General features: G+C 47.7%; 1 protein-coding gene across 3 annotated transcripts in view; it reads left to right on the plus strand.

The window, feature by feature from the left end:
* Positions 1 to 17,593, plus strand: part of TRH (thyrotropin releasing hormone) — a 34,668-nt gene extending 17,075 nt beyond the window's left edge. Inside the window, exons 2-3 of one of the 3 annotated variants that reach the window (XM_083155680.1) lie at positions 13,049 to 13,254; positions 14,099 to 17,593. In XM_083155680.1, coding sequence (XP_083011806.1) covers positions 13,059 to 13,254; positions 14,099 to 14,640 — 738 coding nt within the window. In that variant the 5' untranslated portion in view covers positions 13,049 to 13,058 and the 3' untranslated portion in view covers positions 14,641 to 17,593. The remainder of the gene's footprint in view (positions 1 to 13,048; positions 13,255 to 14,098) is intronic. The other 2 variants (XM_083155682.1, XM_083155681.1) reach the window with 2 other exon arrangements.
* Positions 17,594 to 25,176: the final 7,583 nt, after the last annotated feature.

The raw sequence follows: 25,176 nt of genomic DNA on the forward strand, positions 1-25,176 counted from the left end.
CAATTCTGCATTATAATACTGTATACTATGCTAGAAGAAGTAACCACTTGTGTTCCACTATGAATGAGCCCCACAGTCTTTACAGATGGTGAAAGTCCTGGGAATAAAGGGGGTGATTCTGGTTGATTTGAAAAGCAAACTCCTTCTTTAATGGACAAAACCATGCTGCACTTCAGGTGGGGCAGATGCAACATGTGCAGAGAGAGTTACATTTCACATTTTGGGTGACTAAGAAAAGAGTCCAACAGGCTGGTGCTGAATGTTCGATAGTCTGTGGAATATGTCCGAGATGTAACATCCAGCTCATCCCCCATGCTGTCCCCTGTCAGGGTCGGTGCAAAGTTTTCAGCAGCCTTGGCAAAACTTCAGCTTATTGTTCCCCCCACCCCCCACACCCCAATACCGACGTTCCAGAACCTCAGGAGACAGTGGAGATAAAATTGTGAGATCCCATTCACTACTAACTGTTATTTTTTCAAAAAGAGCTTGTAACATGTAAGGCAGAAGCTGATTGGTTGGTACATTATCTCTCACAATTTTTGTTTAAAAAAACCCATCAGGGCTGTATTTTTAATAATGTGCAGCAAGCACCTGAAAATAAGTAATTAATGGGCCTAATTCAGGTTCTTTCAGAACGGGGAGAATTCAGCCCCGTTCCGATGTTTGGGGGACTGCGCAAGTGTGTATTTGCGCATGTGCAGACCCTGGCAACAAACGTTGCGGGGGAGGGGAAGATGGGGCTCACCAATGGGTACACCCAGCATTATATGGTTATCCCCATGAGAACGGTGGGCATTCCCGTGGGAACACGTACCCCTAGGAGTTGTAGAATGACGGACTCCTATAAGCACGACGCACTCGCGCACCCTGATTAGCTGCGTTGGGTTTTCAGATGTTGTCCAATTAGGAGGAGGTTTCAGTAACTAAGTAGAATCAATCCATCATGGCGGTGTCCGTGATACATGTGATAAGCGGTAATGCAGCTGGTGTCTCTCTCTATTGATCTGAGGGATGGTAAACAAAAAATCTATGGCAGCGCGAAACAGGCTAGAATCTTTTCTACGCCTTCTCTGCGGCAAGATGTCGGACATCTTTATTACGTCACCTGTTCACCTGTGATTTGAGAAAATACTAAGGACAGCTAGAGAGAATGTTTGATCCTTGGCAAGATCAGGGCTATGCCCCATTAGTCACTATTGTATTAGAATAATGGGGCAGATGTACTAAAACCTGGTGAAGTGATGAAGTTGTTGGTGACAATGCAGCAGCCAATCAGTTCCAACTGTAAGTTTTCAAATCCAGCCTGTAACATGGACAGCCTGTATCACCAAGAGCTGATTGGCTGGTGCGTTATCACATTACATTTTAAATATCTGTCCCAATGTTCAGTAGGCCACCCAGCCACTCCCCTTCAGGACTTCTTGCGCAGGTGAGTGGGTGGGGGCGGGTTCAATGTGACGCAATGCTCTTATGAAGTGCACATGAGGTGGGGGGTACGCTCTTAGCAGTGGCGTAACAAGAAATAATCCCCCCCCCCCCCGGGGAAATTTCAGCGCCCCCCCACCACCGTGGCTGGTACAGATATACCAGGGTGGCAGGGGGAGGCGAGGTGGTACCCCGTACCTGTGCGGTGGCAGAGGGAACAGAAGGGTGCCGGGGGACCTGGTGCAGTGTCTGCTGTGTCTGGGAACTGAAGCGCTGAGAGCGGACAATGCGGACGGGCAGAGGCGGCAGAGTTTAGTTTTTGCTTAGTGTGCCCACAGTGATAGAAGGTGATAGAAGGTAGAGATGGCCATCAACCATCGATTCAAAATCATCGATGGTTTGTGGCCGATGTCAAACACTTTTGCCATCGATTTGGGAGTACCAGATGGTTTCCCTACATTGATGGCAAAGGAGAAGCGATGTTTCCTCTTTTTTTTTTTTCAAGGCGCCGAGACACGGAGAATAGCTCCCCCCCCCCGACACCTGGAATTACCGCCCCCGTGTTCTGATATATTCATTCAAATATAATGGATGACCATCGATAGCTAAAACTATCGATGGTTATCCATCAAATAGTTTGCCACTATCGATGGCTGGGTGCAGAATTGCCATCGATGGCAACCATCGATGGCATCTGCACCAATGGCCATCCCTAGCAGAGTTTGACAATTCAAAAGATAGGCCGCTGATTGGCTGAGTGTGCCCTCTCCTTTAGCCAATCAGCGGCCTCGGCCGCCGCTGTCTCCGCCCACAGTGTCCGCTCTCAGGGCTTCAGTTCCCGGACAATGCGGTGCTGTTGCTTCACGCTGCCCAGGTGCGGGGGGAGGGGGGGGTGCATAACAATAGCGCCCGCAGACCTCCGGCCCCCGCACTTAGTCAGCGCCTAGTTACGCCACTGGCTCTTAGCGCCTGATGCACTTAAGAACAGACTTCAACTTGTATTGCGGCATATTTTATATTTCTTACATGCACCTATCACCCCATTAATCACACCACCTGTCACCCCAGTAATCACATCACCTGTCACCCCAGTAATCACACCACCTGTCACCCCAGTAATCACACCACCTGTCACCCCAGTAATCACATCACCTGTCACCCCAGTAATCACACCACCTGTCACCCCAGTAATCACACCACCTGTCACCCCAGTAATCACATGACTGTGCGCCTTCTAGAACTCTCTTTATTCCTTTTGCTAGTCTCCAGTGGTGATTTTCTCTTCTGCACCAGAATATCTGATATATTACTGTTTTCTATACGTTGCAATATGAGAATATATGAAAACCGCAGTCTGTAGGAAATGGTAATCCCCCTTGCACAGCAGCAAAAATCCGGATATTTGACCCATGTTTTTGCAGCCCAGCAATCAGTTAGCGGCATCCCACCACACTGACAACCCACCCCCGCCCATGTGCATGGCGTGTCCATCGCAGCCGTGCGAATAGGGGGAAATCCATTCTAATTCACTCACTGTCTAAATAATTCCCCCCAACCACCTACCCACAGCGGCAAGTAATTTAAGACTTACTGGGCACTGCAAAGGCCCTGGCCGGAGGGCGGAGCAAGCTGTGGTTTTCGTCGGCACTCACAGGAAATGCCAGGGTGTCACCTACAAGTGTCCGGTGCCTGTCAATCAAGGGGAACTCTCAAATGCGTGGTCAAGCGATGATTGCAGTCATGCATTCTAAGCTGAATCAGCCCTAAGACCTGGGAATCTTGCCGGTGTCGGCTTGCTAGACCCAGAAAATTCCAGTGATGCCTTTCTGAAAGGGGTATGTACAGCATAGTTAAGGTGCCCATACACTAGTAAGATTTATCTTCAGATCTGGCTGGTTGGAACAAAAACATGGTTATGGATGAGTGACAGCTTGTCAGTTTTCCAGCATTTCCAACCAAATGGTCAACTGTCATTTACTCTCATCCATAACCAGGTTTTTGTTCCAACCAGCCAGATCTGAAGATAAATCTGCGTGTGTATGGCTACCTTTACACTGTGCATCAGATTGGCAAATCAATGAGACCCGGTTGAGTTCTTAGATTAGGAGTTTATAGGTCAATCGGTTCTTATGTATTATCTGGGCTCCCCTGTTAAATGCACCCCATTTTTTCATACCCCTACTATCCAACTACTCATGGAGTTGATTTTATATAGTGTGGCGAGCGCAGCGAGCCACCGTGCCTGAAGCGTGGCGAGTGCAGCGAGCCCCGCAAGGGGACGCGGTCTCATAAGAAAAACGGGAGCCCAGATATTACATAAGTACCGGTGAATCTATCAGATCACTTAGCTTAATGCCTTAGTTGTTATTACAGTAGTTCTCAGCGAGTGAGACTTCCTTTCTGCAGTCTTTAATATACAGGATCAGGAAGTTTCTTGTGGCAAAGAAAAACAAATTTAGTTACAATACGCTGTCCAGTGTTACCCTGACATTCTCCTGAGGCTGTGCTAGAAAACAACTCATTACCTCCCCACTTCATTACAGGAAGCTGAAGTTCCTCCCACTCAGAAATGTGTCCAAATATGTACTTATACAGGTCACGCATCTAAAACATAGTTGCCTACCCTCCTCCATTCTGCAGGAAACTCCCTGAAATAGCAGCAATCTCCCTCTCTCCCTCATTAGTCTGGCAATCTCCCTCATGTCACCTAGCCCATATTACACTGTTACATCATAGTTACCTCCCCTCCTGCATTCTGCAGGAGACTCCCTGACATAGCAGCAATCTCCCTCTCTCCCTCATTAGTCTAGCAATCTCCCTCATGTCACCTAGCCCACATTACACTGTTACATCATAGTTACCTCCCCTCCTGCATTCTGCAGGAAACTCCCTGAAATAGCAGCAATCTCCCTCTCTCCCTCATTAGTCTAGCAATCTCCCTCATTTCACCTAGCCCACATTACACTGTTAGATCATAGTTACCTCCCCTCCTGCATTCTGCAGGAGACTCCCTGAAATAGAAGCAATCTCCCTCTCTCCCTCATTAGTCTAGCAATCACCCTCATGTCACCTAGCCCACATTACACTGTTACATTTTTGGGGAAAAAAGGAATGAGAGACAGATACAGTTACATTGAATCATCAGCATCATTTCCCAGCACTTTACCAAGTGTAGTAGCTCTTACTAACTGCTTCGGGGATCATCTACGTTTTGATCTAAGTCATTTTAGAAGATTCCTCTCAGATGCAGCAGTACACACCCACGCTTCTAGGTGCCACGTTCACAATCTCTTTTCACAATCTCTCCATATGTGGAACTAGACACGCCCTTTGGGAGGAGCATGACACACCCCCTCAATGGGGCACTGTGCAAAATTCTGCTACTAACTATAAGCTCCCTGAAACTAGTTTTCAAAAGTAGGCAAGTATGATCCGAAACTATATTGTTGACATCACTAGCACTGCCCCTTGGTAAAAACCAACCAATCCCCATAGTGTATATTTGTAAATGTACTAAGCCTTTAAGTGATACAATGTAGAGAGAGATAAAGTACCAATCAGCTCCTAACTGCCACGCTACAGGTGGTGTTTATAAAATGACAATTAGGAGCTGATTGGTTGGTACTTTAATAATTACTAGCTTTTACATCAGATGTGCTGGCAGTACCATTAAGCCCCACCCAGCAGCGTGATTAGCATATTCTGTGGAATGATTAGAATATTATATGGCTGATTAGCATATTAGACGCTGTACTCTGCTGTGCGATATAACCCTGCTGACCAACATTAATGTAACAGAAACCATTCTGTGGGTGACTTTGTTATTGCAGCACTGCAGCCGCTGCACAACGCCATATCTGTTTCCTGGTGCAGCACATTCCCGCGGTGCTGCGTGTATGTACTGCGATATATCGTGGATCCTTCAATTCTCTGTATTTGCTGAATAGATTTAAGACCAGATTGTAACAGTCTGATTTATAGTAAAGAAAACATAAGCCAATATTGTATGGACAACGCCACCTGGTTCTATTGCACAGGGGTATATAAATGGCCACATTACTGTACCTGGCATTGTTATTGTATCACAAATCCACTGATGTGGCGCTATCTACAGAAAACATATGGGTGGTTTTTCTGGGTGATTCACTCATCGGTACACAGAGCAAGCGCGCGCAGCACGCAAATGCCCATAGCGCATCTGACGTGACACTTTGCAACGGTCCACAAAGGGGAGTGTACTCAAGCTACCCGCACACTTGCGCGCTCCTATACACATTCATGTGAGTGCAGGCTCTTGCTCTGTGTGTACGTAAGCAAACGCGCAGCTGGTATTTTTATTGGTCTCTAACCATACACATGCAGACGAACCATTCATTACACCTCCTCCACGCTACACTTAATCACACCATTTGGCACACTTAATGAAAGACATTAAATTAATCAGTGGCCATTACCCATTACCCATTGGCAAGGAAGCGTTTATTAGCTTACTTTACATTTAATGTACAGATGGTCCAACTACAGAAAAATGTAATTCCTACAAATGTCCTTGATGTTAATTTGAAATACACGTGTGCCTTTCATGTTTAATGTGTGTTTATTTACAATGCGTTTGCATTTACTGTATACGGCAATGTTTGGTTTGGTTCAATACATACTTGCCTACTTTTGAAAACTAGTTTCAGGGAGATTATAGTTGGAAAAAGAATTTTGCACAGCACCCCATTGAGGGGGCGTGTCATGCTCCACCCAAAGGGCGTGTCTAGTTCCATATGTGGTGAGAATGTGAAAAGAGATTGTGAACGTGGCACCTAGAAGCGTGGGTGTGCACTGCTACATCTGAGAGGAATCTTTTAAAATGACTTATATCCAAATGTAGATGAGCCCCAAAGCAGTTAGTAAGAGATACTATACTGTGCTGGGAAATGGCGCTGATGATTCATTGTAAATGTATCGGTCTCTCATTCCTTTTTCTCCATAAAATGTAACTGTGTAATGTGGGCTAGGTGAAATGAGGGAGATTGCTAGACTAATGAGGGAGAGAGGGAGATGAGTGCTATGTCAGGGAGTCTCCTGCAGAATGCAGGAGGGGAGGTAACTATGATGTAACAGTGTAATGTGGGCTATGTGACATGAGGGAGATTGCTAGACTAATGAGGGAGAGAGGGAGATTGCTGCTATGTCAGGGAGTCTCCTGCAGAATGCAGGATGGGAGGTAACTATGGTGTAACAGTGTAATGTGGGCTAGGTGACATGAGGGAGATTGCTAGACTAATGAGGGAGAGAGGAAGATTGCTGCTATGTCAGGGAGTCTCCTGCAGAATGCAGGAGGGGAGGTAACTATGATGTAACAGTGTAATGTGGGCTAGGTGACATGAGGGAGATTGCTAGACTAATGAGGGAGAGAGGGAGATTGCTAATATGTCAGGGAGTCTCCTGCAGAATGCAGGATGGGAGGTAACTATGGTGTAACAGTGTAATGTGGGCTAGGTGACATGAGGGAGATTTCTAGACTAATGAGGGAGTGAGGGAGATTTCTGTTATTTCAGGGAGTCAGCTATGGTTCAATTATAACTGTAATGTGCAAAATCATTACTGAGTTTTTTGTGCTCTATAATTTGTATGTCATGTACTGTGTAAGATAGCATTGTATGCAATATGCAACACTTTCACTGGAATGTATGAAGCTGTGCACAGATGACATTGCGATGAATCTGTCCCTGTGCATCTGTGTACTCCATCCATATGACATTGCGTTTCTGATAGTTAATATTGTGCCCATGGGGCATTGTGCTTACCTCCCCAGGAGGGGTAAAACAAATGATTGAGGATCTAGGTAGATTAGAGAAATGGTCATGAACATGGCAACTACAGTTTAATGCCAAAAAAAATGCCAAATCACGCACTTGGGTCTCAAAAATCCAAAGACTATATATAGTATAAATGGCACTATAATGGAAACTACTGAGGAAGAGAGAAACATAGAAACATAGAATTTGACGGCAGATAAGAACCACTTGGCCCATCTAGTCTGCCCCTTTTTTTAAATATGTTACCTCAAACCATATTTGATCCTTATTTTTTTGTAAGGATATCAATATGCTTATCCCAAGCATGTTTAAATTGTACTACTGTATTTGCGTCTACCACCTCTGTTGGGAGGCTATTCCACTTATCTACTACTCTTTCTGTGAAAAAATTCTTCCTCACATTTCCCCTGAATCTTCCTCCCTCTAGTGTCAGTGCATGTCCTCGTGTTCTGTTGCGCCTCTTCCTTTGAAGAATGTCTCCCACCTGTACCTTCCTCCCCCTAGTGTCAGTGAATGTCCTCGTGTTCTGCTGCTCCTCTTCCTGTGAAGAATGTCTCCCACCTGTACCTTGTTAAAGCCCTTGATATATTTGAAAGTTTCTATCATGTCCCCCCTTTCCCTTCTCTGCTCTAAAGTATACATATTAAGATCTTTTAGTCTTTCCTGGTACGTTTTGTGATGTAGGCCATGCACCATTTTAGTTGCTCTTCTTTGTACAGTCTCTAATGTATTTATCTGGAGATATGGCCTCCAGAACTGAACACAATACTCTAGGTGAGGTCGTACCAATGACCTATACAGTGGCATTATTACTTCTTTCTTTCTACTGCTGATACCTCTCCCTATGCAACCAAGCATCTGACTTGCCTTCTTCATTGCTTTGTTACATTGCCTACCTGCTTTTAAGTCCCCTGAAATAGTGACACCTAGATCCCACCTAGAGGGGTCTAGGTGTCACTATTTCAGGGGACTTAAAAGCAGGTAGGCAATGTAACAAAGCAATGAAGAAGGCAAGTCAGATGCTTGGTGGCATAGGGAGAGGTATCAGCAGTAGAAAGAAAGAAGTAATAATGCCACTGTATAGGTCATTGGTACGATCTCACCTAGAGGGTTACTCCATACTTGCCGACTTCTTTAAACTCCTCTCTGGGAAAAGCCCGGAGAGGAGTGAGAGGGGGCGGGAAGAGGCCACGTTTTGGGGGCGGGGTGAGGCTGATGTCACTATGCCCCACCCCCATGACTGGCAGCTGCAACAATTTGCGGGTCATTTTAGCCCCGCCCCCTCCCCGCGGACCCGCAAAATTCGGGGTTTATACCGCGGGGAAGGTAGGGACCAGGGCTGTGGGGAAAATGCAGGAAACTTGCCCCCCTTCCTGGGGGGCTGGGAGGGGGACCCGATTTGCTGGACCCTCCCGGCCATTCCGGGAGGGAAGGCAAGTATGGGTTATTCTGGTTATCCTGGTGGCTTTATCAAAGGTATTTGCCCTTCTGCTCCACCGGAGGTTTCTGTCCTCCCTGAGCTCGCCTTACGACCCTGCATTACGGTTTGACAGGTGTACCGCCCCAGTCAAACTCCCCACCTGCCACTGTCTGCCTGCCTTTGATAAAGCCACCAGGAGTGGCGAAACATGCCAGCGAAACGCATGCTGGTACCACCCTTGTTATGCCCTTTAATCCGGATTGTAGTCCAAAGCAACCCCTGGATATACACATACCTCAGTTCCACCAAGGACTTCACCTCCACCTGTCGCCATCTAAGGATCTACTTACTGGCATCCCACCATTGCTAATTACCTTTGAGGAGCACTGAGCACATACAGCCAACAGTCGGTAATTTGAGCCACCATTGGGCCCACTCTGTGGACATTCGGTGGAGGACTCAACTATCTCACAATACTGTGCTTGTCTAGGGGTGACATAGGAACGGACTCTCCGGTACACTTGCAACCCTAAGGGGACTCCCTCCTAATTGTTTTAGATTTATAATCATTTTTAAATCCTGCTATTTACATGGCTTTAATTTTTAATGAATATTGATTAAATCTGTTAAAGATCATCCAATCAGTTATTCATTTTTTCATTTGATTCTCATTACATGTGCGCTGCTCAAACTTTGTTTATCTTTTTTTTCCATTTGTCACAGGATTAACTACCCCACCAACTGAGCAGCTGCTGGAAAGGCAACTCCAGACAGGCGCCCCCGAGTTCTGCCCCCTAGGGGAAAGTCCTATTCTTTTTTTCACATTCACTTGTAACAATGTCACCATATACAGTATTTCTCAAAATGTTACATCTGTTTTGAAGAAAATACATTTGGAAAGGCAGCCATGTTTTCAGGAAGCTGTGTGCCAAAGAAATATAGATGTGTTAAAATGTTTTAAAATGGAATGCGTAATGAGTGAAAAAATACATAAAGCAAAAAGTTAGTAGGCACACTAATAATGTATGGTACTTGTGTAGTTTCACGGCGGCAGTTACGTAGTTAGCATAGCGTCTCTGTCAGAATCAGTGTAGTGTTCCCGCCCGTTCGCAGCCAGCCGGAGCTTACGTAGTTAGCGTAGTCGGCCAGCGTTACGCAGTTAGCGTAGTCAGTCAGCGCTTATTACATTGTGTGGGAACCATTGACCATTTTAACCTGCCTGACATGACAGGTGTGAATGTGTTCCTGAAACACCCCCACTATCCACGCCAGCCCAAACCGCTCCCACGAGGGGACGCAGATTACTTGACATGTATTCCGCGTCCCCTCGCAGGGCTCGCTGCGCTCGCCACACTTTATAAAATCAACTCCAAACCGACGTGGATAGTGGGGGGTATGAACAGGTTGGGAGGATGCGTACCGCGTCCCCTCGCGGGGCTCGCTACTCTTGCCATGCTTCGGGTTGGCGTGGATAGTGAGGGTTTGAAATGGAGGCATTTGCCAGTATGTCACATGGAGCACTGGCGAATGCCTCCTTTATTGTGCATGAGACGCACTTGCACACCGCACCCCCCTTTGTGCACGAGACGCACGCGCTACAGAACCCCTAACCCTGTCCATCTCCCTGAAGTGGACACAGGCAGGGTTGCCGTACCCTGCCGCAATAATTACTGAGACGCACAAGTGTCTGAGACGCTCCTGCATCTCAGACAGGTGGAGCGCCTCTCTGCCGGCGCCCGCATGATCCCCTCTCCAACGGCGCCTGCCAGCGCAGGGGATCTGGCGGTTACCGGCGCTGTGTGAGAGGCGCTCACTAGGCTTGCCAGGGACGCCAGGGACAGAGCTGCAGCTCACGCAGACAGTACGGTGACTACGCTGCCTGATGGGATGGGGACACTACACTGACTACGCAGGTCTGCTGCGGAGTCACTACGCTATCTTAGCCTACGCTGAAAACGAAGCGTAATCTGCTGCGGTGAAACTCCACAAGTACCTAATTTATTAACAAGGCACCCATTTATCATTCAATATTTGCAGCTAAATCCCCAAAACACCCATTTTCGGGTGTTAGCCACAAATATTAATTATCACTTCAATGTATCAGGAAGGGACCGCAGCAGGAATCTCCGATCCCTCCTCTACTGCCGCCGGCCGCATCCCCAATAGGTTACTATGTGGGATGCGAAGCTGCCCCATGTATTAACTCTAAAGGCCCATACACACTAGAAGATTATGTTTCCAATCTGGCTGGTTGGAATAAAAATCTGGAAATTTTTGGTAGCAAATGACAATTGCCCATTTGCTCCTAAACATGGAAAACAGACACAAATTGGTCCTATAGACAAATTGGTCAATTGAAGGCCCATACAGACTTAAGGTCCATACACACTGGGCGACTATGCCCAGCATGTGTGGGCAGCGATGATGACATACACAGTGAGCGGCTTTCCCCCTGCCCAGGACCAACGGAGGGGGGAGGACGGCGTTGCATAGTGTAGCGGTATTCAAATCCGTCCTGAAAGCTGCTCATCTGCTGGTATAACCAGATGAACGGCTTTCCCGGCGATGTTGCGGGAGCGCGCAGCAGTGCTCACCGCTCATCGCTGGGGCAACACACTGGGTGGCTTTGAGCTGAAAGCCGGTCAAAACTGTTGTTTTGAGCGACATTCAGCTCAAAGTCACCCAGTGTGTATGGGGCTTAAAAAGATATGAAAGATGAAAGATATTGGTGAACAATTTCCTTTGAGCTGATCATGAAAGATATTGTGCATACACACTGAACACTGGGTGCATGAGCAATACTGGCAGATTGAGCTGCATGTCTGGAAGATGTCGATATTGTTAACAATCAGTGTGTGTGTGGGGGGGGGGGGGGACGCATTGTTAAAGATATTAGGCATACACACTGGAAGATATTACCATCAATATCGTTTAAAACCCCATTTCTGAACAAGATTGATGCCAATATCTTCCAGTGTGTATGGGCCTTTATGCAAATGACTGCTTTTGTCCATTTTTGTCATGTCGTCCTTTTGACTGTCGACCAAATGTTTCTGTCGACCTATCATCCCTGCCGACCTTAGCCATGTCAACCTATTTCAGGCTTGCCTACCCTCCCGGAATGGCCGGGAGGTTCCCGAAAATCGGGTCGGCCTCCCGGCCCCCCGAAAAGGGGGGCAAGTCTCCCGCTTGCCGGCCAGAGCCTCTGCACCCCTCTTCCTCGCTGATCATATTACCGGCATTTACAGCAAAACGCGGGTTCGTAAAGAGGGGGCAGGGCTAAAATGACGCAAATAGCGTCGTTTCACGTAATTTTAGCTCTGCCCCCTACTTGCGGACCGGCGGATCGCAGTGTTTTCGTGGATTGGGGGCGGGACTTTGAGTCAGCCACCTTGTTCCCACCCCCCAACTAGGAGATTCGCCTGGCCTCTCCGGGCTTCTCCCGGAGAGGTAAATATAAAAGTCGGCAAGTATGACCTATTTTATATGTCCACCTAAATTGGGCCAATCTAACAACTGTATCCCGTGGAGGAGGGGGGCCCAAATTATATTTTTGCACCTGGTCTCATCACCCACAATTTCCACCACTGGTCCTTACCTCCCCCTGCCCTCGTCTAAACCACCTTCCACAGTCTAACCCAGTGATAGCTAACCTTGACACTCCAGCTATTGTTGTACTACACATCCCAGCATGCCCTACATCCTGTTTAGCATGGCGAAACTGTAGCAGAACATGCTGGGATGTGTAGTTCAACAACAGCTGGAGTGTCAAGCTTAGCCATCACTGGTCTAACCCTAACCCAGGCCTAACCCTAACTCTACCCACTAGTTCCTATCCCACAGCCTAACCTTAATCTCCCCCTCCCCCCATCCTTAAAGTCCCCCTGCTAGTTCCACAATAAACCATACCCCCGCACCCACCTAGCGCTAAACCGCCCTTCATACTTACATTCAGGATGCTGGCAGTTGGTATTCCTGAGTTGGCATCCTCATGGGTGTCCGGATACCAGAACAGGTGTTGTGGTCTTGCTGGGGATCCTGGACCCCCAGCATTTCTGGCGGCTGCGACTTAACCACATTGCGTGAAACCTGATTTCACAGGCATAGTAATTTGGGGTTTGGGCGAGATCTAGTCACAGCTAAAATTACAGAGCATGCTGCATTCTAGAGACAGGTTCTCGAGGCTTGTGTATAATTGTGTTGCTATGTAATAATTAAATGCAAACCCTGCTATTTTCTGTAAACGACACAGGCGGTGAGAACATAGCAGTGTCCGTGGGTCACACTGTGTTCTTTAGCGATGAATATATGCAGGGCGATGTGGTTATTTGCAATACCTGACTATGGAATTAATAAGAGAGGGCAGCGGCACTAATTGTGTTCTCTTCTGCAGTGCAGTTGCGATGCTGTCCGTCTGGTGGCTGCTACTAATAGGAACCGCTTTGTCATATATGGTGGGGGCAGAGGAACAGCCTCTGCCTGAAGAAGAGGTGACCCTACCAGATGACACCGTGGACCTGAGCAACGTACTGAAGAGAGCGCAGGGGGCCCTGATACGCAGCATCCTCCACAGAATTGAAGAGGAACAGAGTGGCAGAGGTGGGTAGAAGCCACCACACACGAGTGTATGCTCCACTCAACTTTTAGAGTGTAGCATAGTTGCTTAGACTTTTGGGTCCTGCAAGAGAGTCCAGTTTGAAGCTTTTACCCCCCCCCCCCCCCCCCGGCAGTAAAGAGAATATACTGTAGTCTGCCTGGCCTCTTTTATCCGTGTCTTCTTATCCCAGCATCTTTCTCCTGGTGCCGGTGTATGTGAGCTGTGGTTATTTTTTTTATTAGTAATCTTTAGTTAAACACACAAAAGGAGGATACAAAAAAGGTTAAAAATCCATATTTTTTTTACCAAGAGATGATCAGTAAAATAACTGACACAAAGTCAATTTGCATTTGGAATTTATTGCATAACTTGGGGTCACTCAGAGGGCCAATGGAGACACAAATGACCCCGCCCCTAATATACAATGCCACATCACCCCGCCCGCTATTCCACCACCAGCAGGCGGGAGAGAAGATGGAGAGGGGATAAGTATAATGACAGACTTGTCCACTTTTCTGTTTGGCCGGGAGTGCCCAGCGAGTGCATACGTTAAGATGGCCCTAGGTGTGATTCTGCTATATAGGGGGGGCTCCTCAGCATCCTGGACCCACATCTAGGATAAGTGTTTTTCTTCAGATCCCCCCTCCCAATAATAGTGCCCATGACCTCTGGTACCAACACTTTATCCCATCTCTTCTTGAATTCCATAATACAAAATAATGGAATCCCTGTTCCCTATAAACTATTACCTATATAAAGAGGATAGAACAAATACTCAAACATTATTTTATTTCTACAGTCCAGCCTTAGACATGATCTGGTGTTAACTTTTTTTTTTTTGCTTAGACACAGATGCCCCCACGATGGAATGGATCTCCAAGAGGCAGCACCCAGGTAAAAGGTTCTTTGACGATGTGGAGAAGAGACAACACCCAGGCAAAAGAGAAGATGACGACTCATACCTGGAGTTGCCAAAGAGGCAGCACCCAGGAAGGAGATCGCCCCTCGGGGATCAGTTTATGGATAACTCTAACCCTCCCTTGGGTTTCCTGACTGACGTCTCTAAACGGCAGCACCCAGGCAAGAGGAACCAGGCCTACACCAAGCGCCAGCATCCAGGAAAGAGAGGGTGGGATGACGATGAAGATAGCGAGATGGAAGATTTCCAAGACTTAGACAAACGCCAACATCCTGGTAAGAGGTATCTAGAACCGGAGAACTTTGACTATGTGCCCCCCTGCGAAGGGCAAGACCCTTTCAACTGCAGCAAGGGAAGTCTTCTGCTGGAACTCCTAGACAATGTGAACAGGGGGCGGCTGGAAGAGAAGCGGCAGCACCCCGGGAGGAGGTCAGCTTGGGAGGCGGAGGTCCCTGCATCCCAGAAGTAATTGCTCCTACATGCCTGAAACCTCAATTGACCCCCTCCAAGTTTTGAGATCAACATGATTCTATCTGCAACCATAAGTCTAACTGTGCGACACCCACCTCCTCCCTTACCCCCTTACATGTCCCCATCACTGTGTCTACAGGGTACCAGCATATGTAACATCCCAGCACTATATCCATGTGTACTACCAGCAAGTCCCCCACCCGGTCAGGGATGCTACATATATTGCTATTAATACTCTTTAATTTGACAATAGATATAATTATTTTACTCTTGTATTAATGGTTGAATACAGACTGAGGTCCGTTCACTCCATCTTGTGCGTCAATCTCAGAGAAGATAAAGAAAACTTATCAGCCCCACACACTATAAGTATATAATTCATATCATCGGGGGCCAGAAAAAAGGCCATTCGGGCCTGGAAATGGTAAAGGGCCTATTGTGAGAAGCAAAGGAGGCGTGGTCAGTGTTGCGTGGGTGTGACTAGCGTTGTGTGGGCCAGTGTGATGTGGGCAGGTAGACCCAACAGGCGAGATGTGATAGGGTGCGATTTTTAAGTCATTTTTTAAAATCACACTAAATGGCATGCTTAAAAACTCGCACATTTTTTAAAACTTGCAAATGTAATAGGGTACGATTTTTTAGACAAAGTCGGAATTCCCATGTGATTTAGTGCAATTTTTAGTAAAGAAAATGTGCATTTTTTTAGACATGAAAGTGTGCGGTATTCAGTAAAAAAAAAAAAGGCGTGGGGTCCCCCCTCCTTAACATAAACAGCCCTAGGATCATTGAGCCAGACCTAGTTCCAAAAGTACGGGGGGACAAAAAGCGTAAGGGTCCCCCATATTTCTGAAACCAGCCCCGGACTCTTGGATCGGTCCTGGTTCCAAAAGTACAGGGGACAAAAAACTGGGGGTCCCTTGTATTTTGGAACCAGTACCGGACTCCAACAGCCTGCGGTGTCATGCCACAGCCTGGGGACACTTTTTACGTAAGGTCCCCCACTCGTACCATGCGCACCATGGACGGGTTACCTGGGAGAGTGGGGACCGCCTCAATAAAGGGGTACCCCCAGGCTTCACGTGTAAAATTAAATTAAAAAAACATTGCTTTTTACAGTCGAACTACAAGTCCCAGCAGGGCCTCCCCAGCAGGCCTCCCCAGCATGCGGGGCATTATTGGGCCCCCTTGGATTTGTAGTTCACCTGTGAAAAGAATGTTCAAATAAAAACACACATAGAATAGAATAACTTTAATACACACCTTAATTTTACACCAGCATACATTACCAGTCCAGGCTCCCGTGGTGACTCTCCCCTGCACCTCAGCCGCACAGACAGCGGGGGTGAGCCAGCTCCCCTCACACTGACTGTGAGGTGAGCTGGCTCACCTCGGACTGACTGTGGGGTGAGGTGGCTTCCTCCGTACTAATGACAGCGGGGGTGCCCTAATTGGCTGTAGGGGTCTCCATGGATGCAATAGGATAGATATTCTTTATTGCATAAAGTCCAAGAGAATGTAAAGGTTCCTGGTGTGCTCTAAGATACGGTGACCCAGCAGTTTGGCCAGGGGCCAGGAGGATGGAAGTGTGAAAAAGAAAGAGAACAGATATGTGTGGACAGTGGCCTGTACAGTGGAGATGTGATTGGATAGGAACGGTATATGAAGGTTAATTGGCTGGTTCTGGAATATGATAAGCTTGCCTGAAGAGATGAGTTTTCAGGGAACGCTTATAGGTTTGGAGACTGGAGGAGAGTCTTATTGTGCTTGGGAGTAATGAGTGTGGATGAGAGACGCAGATCTTGGGAGGAGCGTAGAGGTCGGGCTGGAAGATATTTCGAGATAAGAGAAGAGATATATGTTGGTGTAGTTTGGCTTATGGCTTTGTGTGTAAGTAAAAGTATTTTGTATCGAATACGAATAAAGAATAAAGTTACCAGCCCGTAACAATGTAACAGAACAACATAACAGTAATGTCAGCGCCATCAGCTCAAAAAGTTAATTCCCCCCATAGTGGTGTGGAGCAGTGCTAGCTTTTTATTATATAGGATGTCCGAGTATTTTAGCATCTGGTCATCTAGAACGCACGTGATCAGTAAGTGTTCCACGGGTCATATAATAATTGTACATTCTTCTTGTTAGTGTTACTAAAATAAAAACAGTCAACTGATACAATGTTACAACGAGACCAATACAAACATACAATACAAAGAAGGTGACATACAGAGTAAGTGTGACATCAGGACATATCAGATGACATCACAGCATAAATTAACCAATAAAGGTTTAAACCACCAGTAGATTAATTATAAGAAAGTGACACAAGGCACAAGATGACATTGTAATGCATTCATTAATGAAATAAGGACAAATTTCTCTCCACAAGCTTAAAATAAATCGATACACCATAACGTAAAAATGTATGAGTGGCGCACTTCCCCATGCCATATCAGTTCTAGTATTTGCTCCCGGTTATATATATCTAATAAGGGTTATACTCAAGTATTACTGCCATTATTCATTACTGTATGTATGCCCTTCTATATCTTGTTCTAACTACATGACCTACTTATGTGTTCTTCGCAGTTATATCTATTATAATGACACACGGCCCGGCTGGTTGTGTACAAAGAAATATACACTAACACAATCCCTCCACACGCGGGATGCAATTGTATGGTTGTGTAACTTTCCTTCTGTTACGTGCATAGGAAACGCTCCCAAAAATAAAAGAAAAATTATAATCACTTCTCTCTTGAGTATAAAAATTAAACGAATGTGAAAAATTATTTTTCTAGGCAAAAGATGTTTTTTTTTTTTTTTTTGTGTTGTCGGTAAAAATGTGTATTCTGTACATAAATATTTTAATATTGATATTATTGAAAGCCTGTACATATAAATAGCATGGCCCTTTTATTGCCTGTATATGATACAATAAAGGTTGCATCTGAAGACCTAAGTGTCCGCGAGGTCCTGTGTCCTGTCGGCATCAGAAGAGGAAGCGATCGGATGATTTATACCAGGCATGTCCAAACTATGGCCCTCCAGCTGTTGTGAAACTTCAAGTCCCATCATGCCTTGCCACAGTTTTGCTATTAGGGAGTGCTAAAACTACCGCAAGGCATGCTGGGATGCGTAGTTTCACAACAGCTGGAGGGCCCCAGTTTGGACATGCCTGGTTTATACAGTGAGCTGGACCTCACTGTAACCGGATCGATCAGACGTTTGTCTCTTAATGTACAATAAAATCTGTATTCTATTATTTCGGTTTTACAGGTGGCCTCATAGCACGGGGGCCTGGGCCTAGGGCAGTGGTAACCAAGCAAGCCTCTCAAAGCACCCTAACAGGCTGGGTACACACATATACAGGGCTGCCAAAAGGGGGGTGCTGTGGGTACAGTTGTCTTGGGCCCCAGCATCTGTAAGGGTCCGAGCAGCTCATTTTGCCCACCGCAACGCCCTTCCCCCCCTCCCCCCCCCCCCCGACTGCCTCTGCTGTGCTCTCTGCTTTTTCAATGCAGGATGCCCAGCGGCCAATTAAATGCTGCACCAGCTTTTGAGCTCGTGTACCGTTAGCCAATCAAACTGGCTGCTGGTACACAAGCTCTGATTGGCTCACCAGCCACTGCTGCATTTTAATTGCCCACCGGCGTCCTGCATTGAAGAAGTCTGTACTTTGGGGAGATAAGGGGGAGATGAAAGGGGCCCCAAAATTCCTAGTGGCAGCTATATACAGTATATATATATATATATATATATATCTGCAGATATATCTGCAGATCCAGAGTGCCAGACCGTTCGACTTCTTCTATATATCTGCAGAGCTATCTCTAGAACAGTGGTTCCCAAACTGTAGTGCCTCGGGACACTTGGATTGGTAGTCCAGGATCAATTACAAATTTAATAGGCAAATTGATAGATGGTGGTTGCCAATCTTGGCCCTCAAAACATAACTGAATGTAAGGATGACATCTAAAACACAATTTAGTTAATTTACTATTTTTTCCAAATTTGTCAATTACAAACTTTTGGTCTATGGGTGCCGTGAAAAAGAAATTCTGATACTCTAGGGTCCCGTGATTCAAAAAAGTTTGGGAACCACTGCTCTAGAAGGATCATTCAGCATGTTCTACATACACGCTGCTGAATCAGCTGGCACCTGCCTATGGGCGGCAGCAGTGGCGTAAGTTCATTCCAGTTGCCCGGAGGCAAGATACTGTATATGTCCCCCCCCCCCCCACACACACACATACACAACACAACCCAATAAAACCTTATATAAAATATATATTTCTGTTAAGAAATATAGATAGATAACACACAGAACTCAGCCACAGAAGGAATATAGTTGGCTTTAAAATAACTGATTTATACTTATACAGGGGGAGGAGAGGTGCCCCCTTGAGAGCAGGAGCCCGGCGGCAGATGACTCCATTGCCTCCCAGAGTTCTGCCTCTGGGCGGCAGCATTTAGGGCGGCACTCATTGGGAAAAAACAGAAAGCTGTGCGCAGTGAGAGATGTGAGGTGCCCACTTCTTACTCATGTCGTACCTCCCGGGTGCCTGTCCCCGCCTCCCACAGCTCTGCAGAAGATCGGCTCCCTCAGCGGAGACTGCGCTGTCGGGGGCGCTGGGGGTTATTCTGGGTGCTATCGCCGGGATGTCTAAAGGCAGTAGCCACCTTTGGGGAAAGGCCGTCTAGGGTCTGGCGGCTGGGACCCACAAAATCCAGCCCTGGCACTCACGGATTTCGTTCCCAGTAGGGCATTGCGGGTGAAGTGTACGTAACTCGGCACTACCGACCCGCCCGCGTCACACTCACAGAGCTGCCTGTGCTGCACTGAAATATTGTAACAGCAGGGAGGGACCACAGGCAACACAACAGCCAGGCCAGCCCCAGCACATCAGCCAGCCACAGCACATCAGCCAGCCACAGCACATCAGCCAGCCACAGCAAACACTGCAAGCCAGCATTAGGTCAGGGTTTTTCTTGTTTTAGTTTTAGTAGGGATTAGATTTGCTGTAACTATTACAAGTGTTTGCACACAACTTTATCCTGAGTACATTAATGAAGGTAAAAGTAAGAGGGTGCTGTGAGGAGGGGGGGTACTGTTTGGAGGGTAAAGGTGAGGAGTCCTGTAAGAAGGGTTAAGGGTTCCTGTGTGGAGGATTTGGGGGTACTGTAAGGATTGAAGGGGTACTGTGAGGAGGATATGGGGGAGAAGTGTTGTGAGGAGGATAATGGCGAGGGAGTGCTGTAAGGAGGGTTAGGGTACGGGGGTGCAGTGAGGAAGATTTGCCCAGGGTGCTGAGATCCTTTACACCGGCCCTGTGGATCAGTCACCACTGGGCGGGTATTTACATTCGCCTGCCTAGTTGTGCTGTTGTGGCACTTCTGCAGAAGAAGCCTCAACTCCGCTAATCAGGAGCTACCCCAATGGCGGCTCTTGATTGGCTGTTGCTCCGCGTGCTCTGATTGGCTCACGTCCCGCTCCATATATAAAATGCTGCAGGTGCTGTTTCTGCCTGGCTGCCACCTAGTGCTCCAGCTGAGATGGATCCCAGGCAGGGGGGAATGCCTAAATTTGCTATCCTGGTCCCCCAATTTCTGATGGCAGCCCCGATCACGGCACATTTACCCCAAACTACCCAACTATATGTAAATATGCAAATCAGAGGTTTAGCTTTGGGTCCTTTTTCTTACTGATGTCACCTTGTTCTATACTACAGGAAACACTGTGACCTTGTATCCCTGACAAAGTGTCATTCACCTCTCGGGCAGGTTACAGCCCACGTTACTCTTCCTGTAACAGCTTCTCGACCTGAGTCTGGAAAATACGTTCATTCACCAGACTCCTGAGCATCTGCGACTGCGATGAATCATGTAGCGGAGATCTGGGGACACCTGGGACCATCACTCATGAATATCTTCCTCACCCTACCTCTAATTAGATGCCCAATCAATTAATGGAAAGGACTCGGGCAATTAGCCGCTCGAGAGGAAATCTTCAAACGCTGCCAGTTAAATCTCTGTTTCCAGATTTATGCAAGCAGGTACTTCTAATCTGTGGACTGATCAAAGCCAGAGGGTCTGCCCCCCTCCCTCCCCGCGCGCTGTACCCCCTGGTGCTTTCATTAGCTTGCCATCTCCAATCCTAATGAGAGGAGAGACGGAACATGTGAACGATGGCTGTTGGGAAGTCGCGGGCGAGAGAACTGTGACTTGAATGCAATGAACTGTACATTTTCCAGGTCACCGTAGTCTGCAGCGGCTGCGTTCTAATATAAGCCAAGGCAGCCTAGGCGCGGGCAGACCCTCTGTGTCCTAGGCTCGGCGCTCTGCAGGTTGCACTGTGTATTGTGCGTGCCTGGCTGGGGGGGCGCTGGGTGGGGGAGGCGGTGTGCGGGGGGGGGGGGGGGGGGGGGGCATTATTGTTAACGATATTATCGGTGATCCTGGATGAACGATTTAGTACATACACACTGAACGATTATGTTAATGAAATAGAGTGACATCATCCGGTTCCAGCTCTGAACATCGATATAGCCAACATTAAGCTGCATGTTCAGATGACCGTAGATATCACTAACAACGCGCAGGCGCGCGCACCGTTAACGATATTGAGCGTACACACTGGATGATAGAAATCTCAGTTACACAGAATGCCGCACCATATTTCAGGCTCGTAAATGTAGGTTGGGATAGGGATGGTTTGTGGCCAATGGTGACTGGTTTCTGTCATATATCGCGGCACGCGTCCACATCTGCGACCGCATCCGCGCCTCTTACATGCGCTCTGGTGCATCCTACAACGCAAGTCCCTGTTCAGCACTGTCCCCAGTCATTCTCCGTGGCAAGATGTGCATGATCCCAAGCCGGTCCCACGCTGCATGGATGCCGCCATGACACTTGCAGTCACATGTCAGATTTCTCCAATATTTCCCTGTGACCTTGTTACTCTGACTTGTGCACTGGACCATGTGATCAAGGTGTGCACAGATACTTCCTGGGGTTACTATCATCGACTCCCTAGTTGACACAAGTTTACACTGTCTATCCACAGCACCCAGGCCGACACAGACCTTCTTGGCCCCCAGGCCGGCGCAAGACCCTCTCGGCTCCCACGCCGGCACAAGACCCTCTCAGCTCCCAGGGCGACACCGTCAACAACTCTCAAGTCCACGGCTCCAAGGCCGCCACCGTCAACAGTTTTCAAGTCTGAAATCGGACCAGAATCGGCCCCCAAAATGTCACACAGACAGAGGGTCCACAGCGTCCCAGTCAAGCGTTAACCACAAGTACCAAGTTTAGGTGTCCTCAGTGCCAAGTGCTCTATCTTAAGCCCCCCGTTTTCCATAGTCCAATCTGGGGTATTTTGGGGGCCGATTATTTGGATTGGCCACCCTAGTCAGATGTATGAGACCTTGGAGAATCCGTGGAGAGAGATAAAGTGGCAAACAATCAGCTCCTCACGTACAGACCATAAAATGGCAATTACATTCCGATTGGATGATACTTTACCTCTCTCCACATTAAAGCAGCAATTTGATTGTTGTGTAAGACATGATAATTAATTGGCACCCCGGTTGCAGTTCAGTTTTTGGGTGTCCATTAGTTATCACACGTAACTCTCCCAATAATTCAGGGTTTAGCCATGTAAAGCAACTACACATGACTAAGCTAAAGGGCGGGAATAGAAACGTTCTGATTGGGTGCCCAAACAGCCGACTGTTTGCTCATTTCAGCTCCCGGCCTCCTGCGATGGCAGGCTAAATGTGCGCAATTCACACCCATACTGAGCAACAACTGGATTGCTACTGGCATGCGGCATACGGGCAAAAAAATCACCCAATGTTTGCCGACCATCGAATGTGGACACTGACGTCATGTGACAACAGCCAGCCGCCCCGACCAGGCATCGACACGCCTGCGATCATATTTTTTAGGGTGCACCACCGTTTTTTTTGGGCAAGCCCAGGAAATGCAGAGCGTTCCCCTCCTCCAGACCACTATCCGCCCGCTATCGACGCCTCACAGTGCGAACGCCCAAAGGCACTCGCACAGCGGGTCTGCACATGCGCACTTTCACTCATACACGTGCGCAGACCCGCAACATCGGTCACTGGGCCAAATTCGGATCGTATCGATCCATCCTGAATCAGGCCCTTTCTGCTTGGCATGTAAGGTGCTAAAAGAACGAGGAGCAATGGTGAAGAGAGTTTTTAAATTACTTATTTCATAGGCGAGGGGTAGATCCACCACGGGAGGCAAAGGCGAGGGGTAGATCCACCAGGGGAGGCAGAGGCGAGGGGTAGATCCACCAGGGGAGGCATAGGCGAGGGGTAGATCCACCACGGGAGGCAAAGGCGAGGGGTAGATCCACCAGGGGAGGCAGAAGCGAGGGGTAGATCCACCAGGGGAGGCAGAGGCGAGGGGTAGATCCACCAGGGGACGCAAAGGCGAGGGGTAGATCCACCAGGGGAGGCAGAAGCGAGGGGTAGATCCACCAGGGGAGGCAGAGGCGAGGGGTAGATCCACCAGGGGAGGCAAAGGCGAGGGGTAGATCCATCAGGGGAGGCAAAGGCGAGGGGTAGATCCACCAGGGGAGGGGGTTTGAGAGGCTGAATAACCTCATCCTCTTTTCATAGTGACTTAAATGTCATCCAGAAAACATGTTCTGCGCATATAAAGCTTTATTTCCCATTGTGGACCGGGACTGGTTGCTCTGTGCTGATGCGCCACCTGCTGTCAGGGATTGGAACGGCAACAGACGTCTAAAGGGAAAAATGAATAGAAAACAAATTAGATTTTGCCTATTATTTTCTAGGATGCGTTAGAGAAATAATACACAGAATCTGATTGGTAAATTTACCGCACAGGATCAGGAAGGGTGCGCACAGTGGACAGCATATACAGCACTGAAGGGCGCCTCTGTATAGATGACCCATCCAGCAATGTACAAGGTGCCGGTCCACTATCAGTTTTGGGGTTCTGCCTCTCCAAACTTGGGGTGCATAAATCCTGGAGCGGTGCACTGTATAAGTGTGCCAACGTCACATCTAATCCCAGCTCGCTGCCACCTCAGTACCTACACTGTAATTTAGAATTCAGTTTCAACACACCCCACCCAAATCTAACTCTCTGCACCTGTTACATCTGCCCCACCTGTAGTGCAGTATAGTATAGTATACCCTCAGCAGTGTAACGTCCTCAGTTCATAAGCCCTGCAGTAATTCCTCAGTTTATAGCACAGGCACCACCCTGTTACCTCCAGGCCCTGGTTATGTTGTCTCCTCAGCTAGCAGGCCCTTCATTGCCTCACTTATGTCCTTGTCCATGCACTGGAGACACACCCCCGAGGAGCCACCAGCAGATGTCGCCCAGGCCATGTCAGTGTAACATTGGGAGTGTTATATATGGACACTGATGCCGATGTGGCTGCTGACGCCAGGTGTAGGGAAGGCGGGAGCCAGGGTTGGACCCACTAAGCATCCAGGCCCCATTGCAACGTCCCCGTCTGCAACTTCCAATGGTTATTACACCCCCTAAATGGGTTCTACAAATGCAGATCATTCATTAGAACGACAGAAAAGCAGCACTACTGCGCACTAGGCGGGATTAGTGGTGTAACGGAGGGTTTCACAGAGTGTGATGTTCCGGTGATACATCCGATTATTGGCACATTTTACTGTATGGTGTCACTGGGGATCCGGGGGACAGCGTAATAAAAACCGCGCAGAGCACCAGGGACAACAATGCAGAACTGTTGCTAAAATCAGATGTAATTATGACATATCAGTTACCGCAGGTTAATAAGGGAAACACAGCTGTATACAAATAAAGCGTACAGTACATGACTTTTATACCAACATGGAAAAAAACACATCTGGGTTCGGTTATAAGGGAACATTCCTGACGGGAGCGGCTCAGGCTGTGTCAGAGGAATACAGAAATACTCTACATGTGTGGCTACCGCTCCCAATTCCAGCGTTCCGTTCCAGTCAAGCTTAAAGCGGTACCAGCACCTAGGTGTATTAAGGTGGCCCCTATTCCCATCCATGGTGCTGATACATGTAGCCGGATTTTTGGGGCTCCAGGCGCAGTCCGTAAATCCATGAAGCCCAACATCTGTACATAGCAGAGGAGGGAGCGGTTGAGAATTGCTAGGGGTCCTCCTGCCCCGCCTATGATTTTGGGCTGACCCAGAGCTCATAGGTGGTAATGCGGCTTAAAAAGGAAGATTCCATTGTATTAAGATACGAGAGATAACTACATAGTAATCAGGATTGGAAGAGATGCAAGAGACAGGCGGGTGGAGGATTGTGGGAAGGGAGGTCATCTCAGAAAACCCATGCAGTTCCTGTTCCCTCTCTGGGGTGTCGCTGTCTGCTGTGGTGCTTCTAGCACAGTGTGATCTGTATATCAGCACTGATATGCAAACCAGACCTGTGCAAGAAACACCACAGCAGACAGCAATACCCCAGGCAGGGAAGAGGAACTGCATGGGTTTTTTAAAGATGGCGGGTGCTAGTATGAA

The sequence above is a fragment of the Crinia signifera genome, chromosome 8 (assembly GCF_055691185.1).
Source record: "Crinia signifera chromosome 8, ASM5569118v1, whole genome shotgun sequence".
NCBI lineage: Eukaryota > Metazoa > Chordata > Amphibia > Anura > Myobatrachidae > Crinia > Crinia signifera.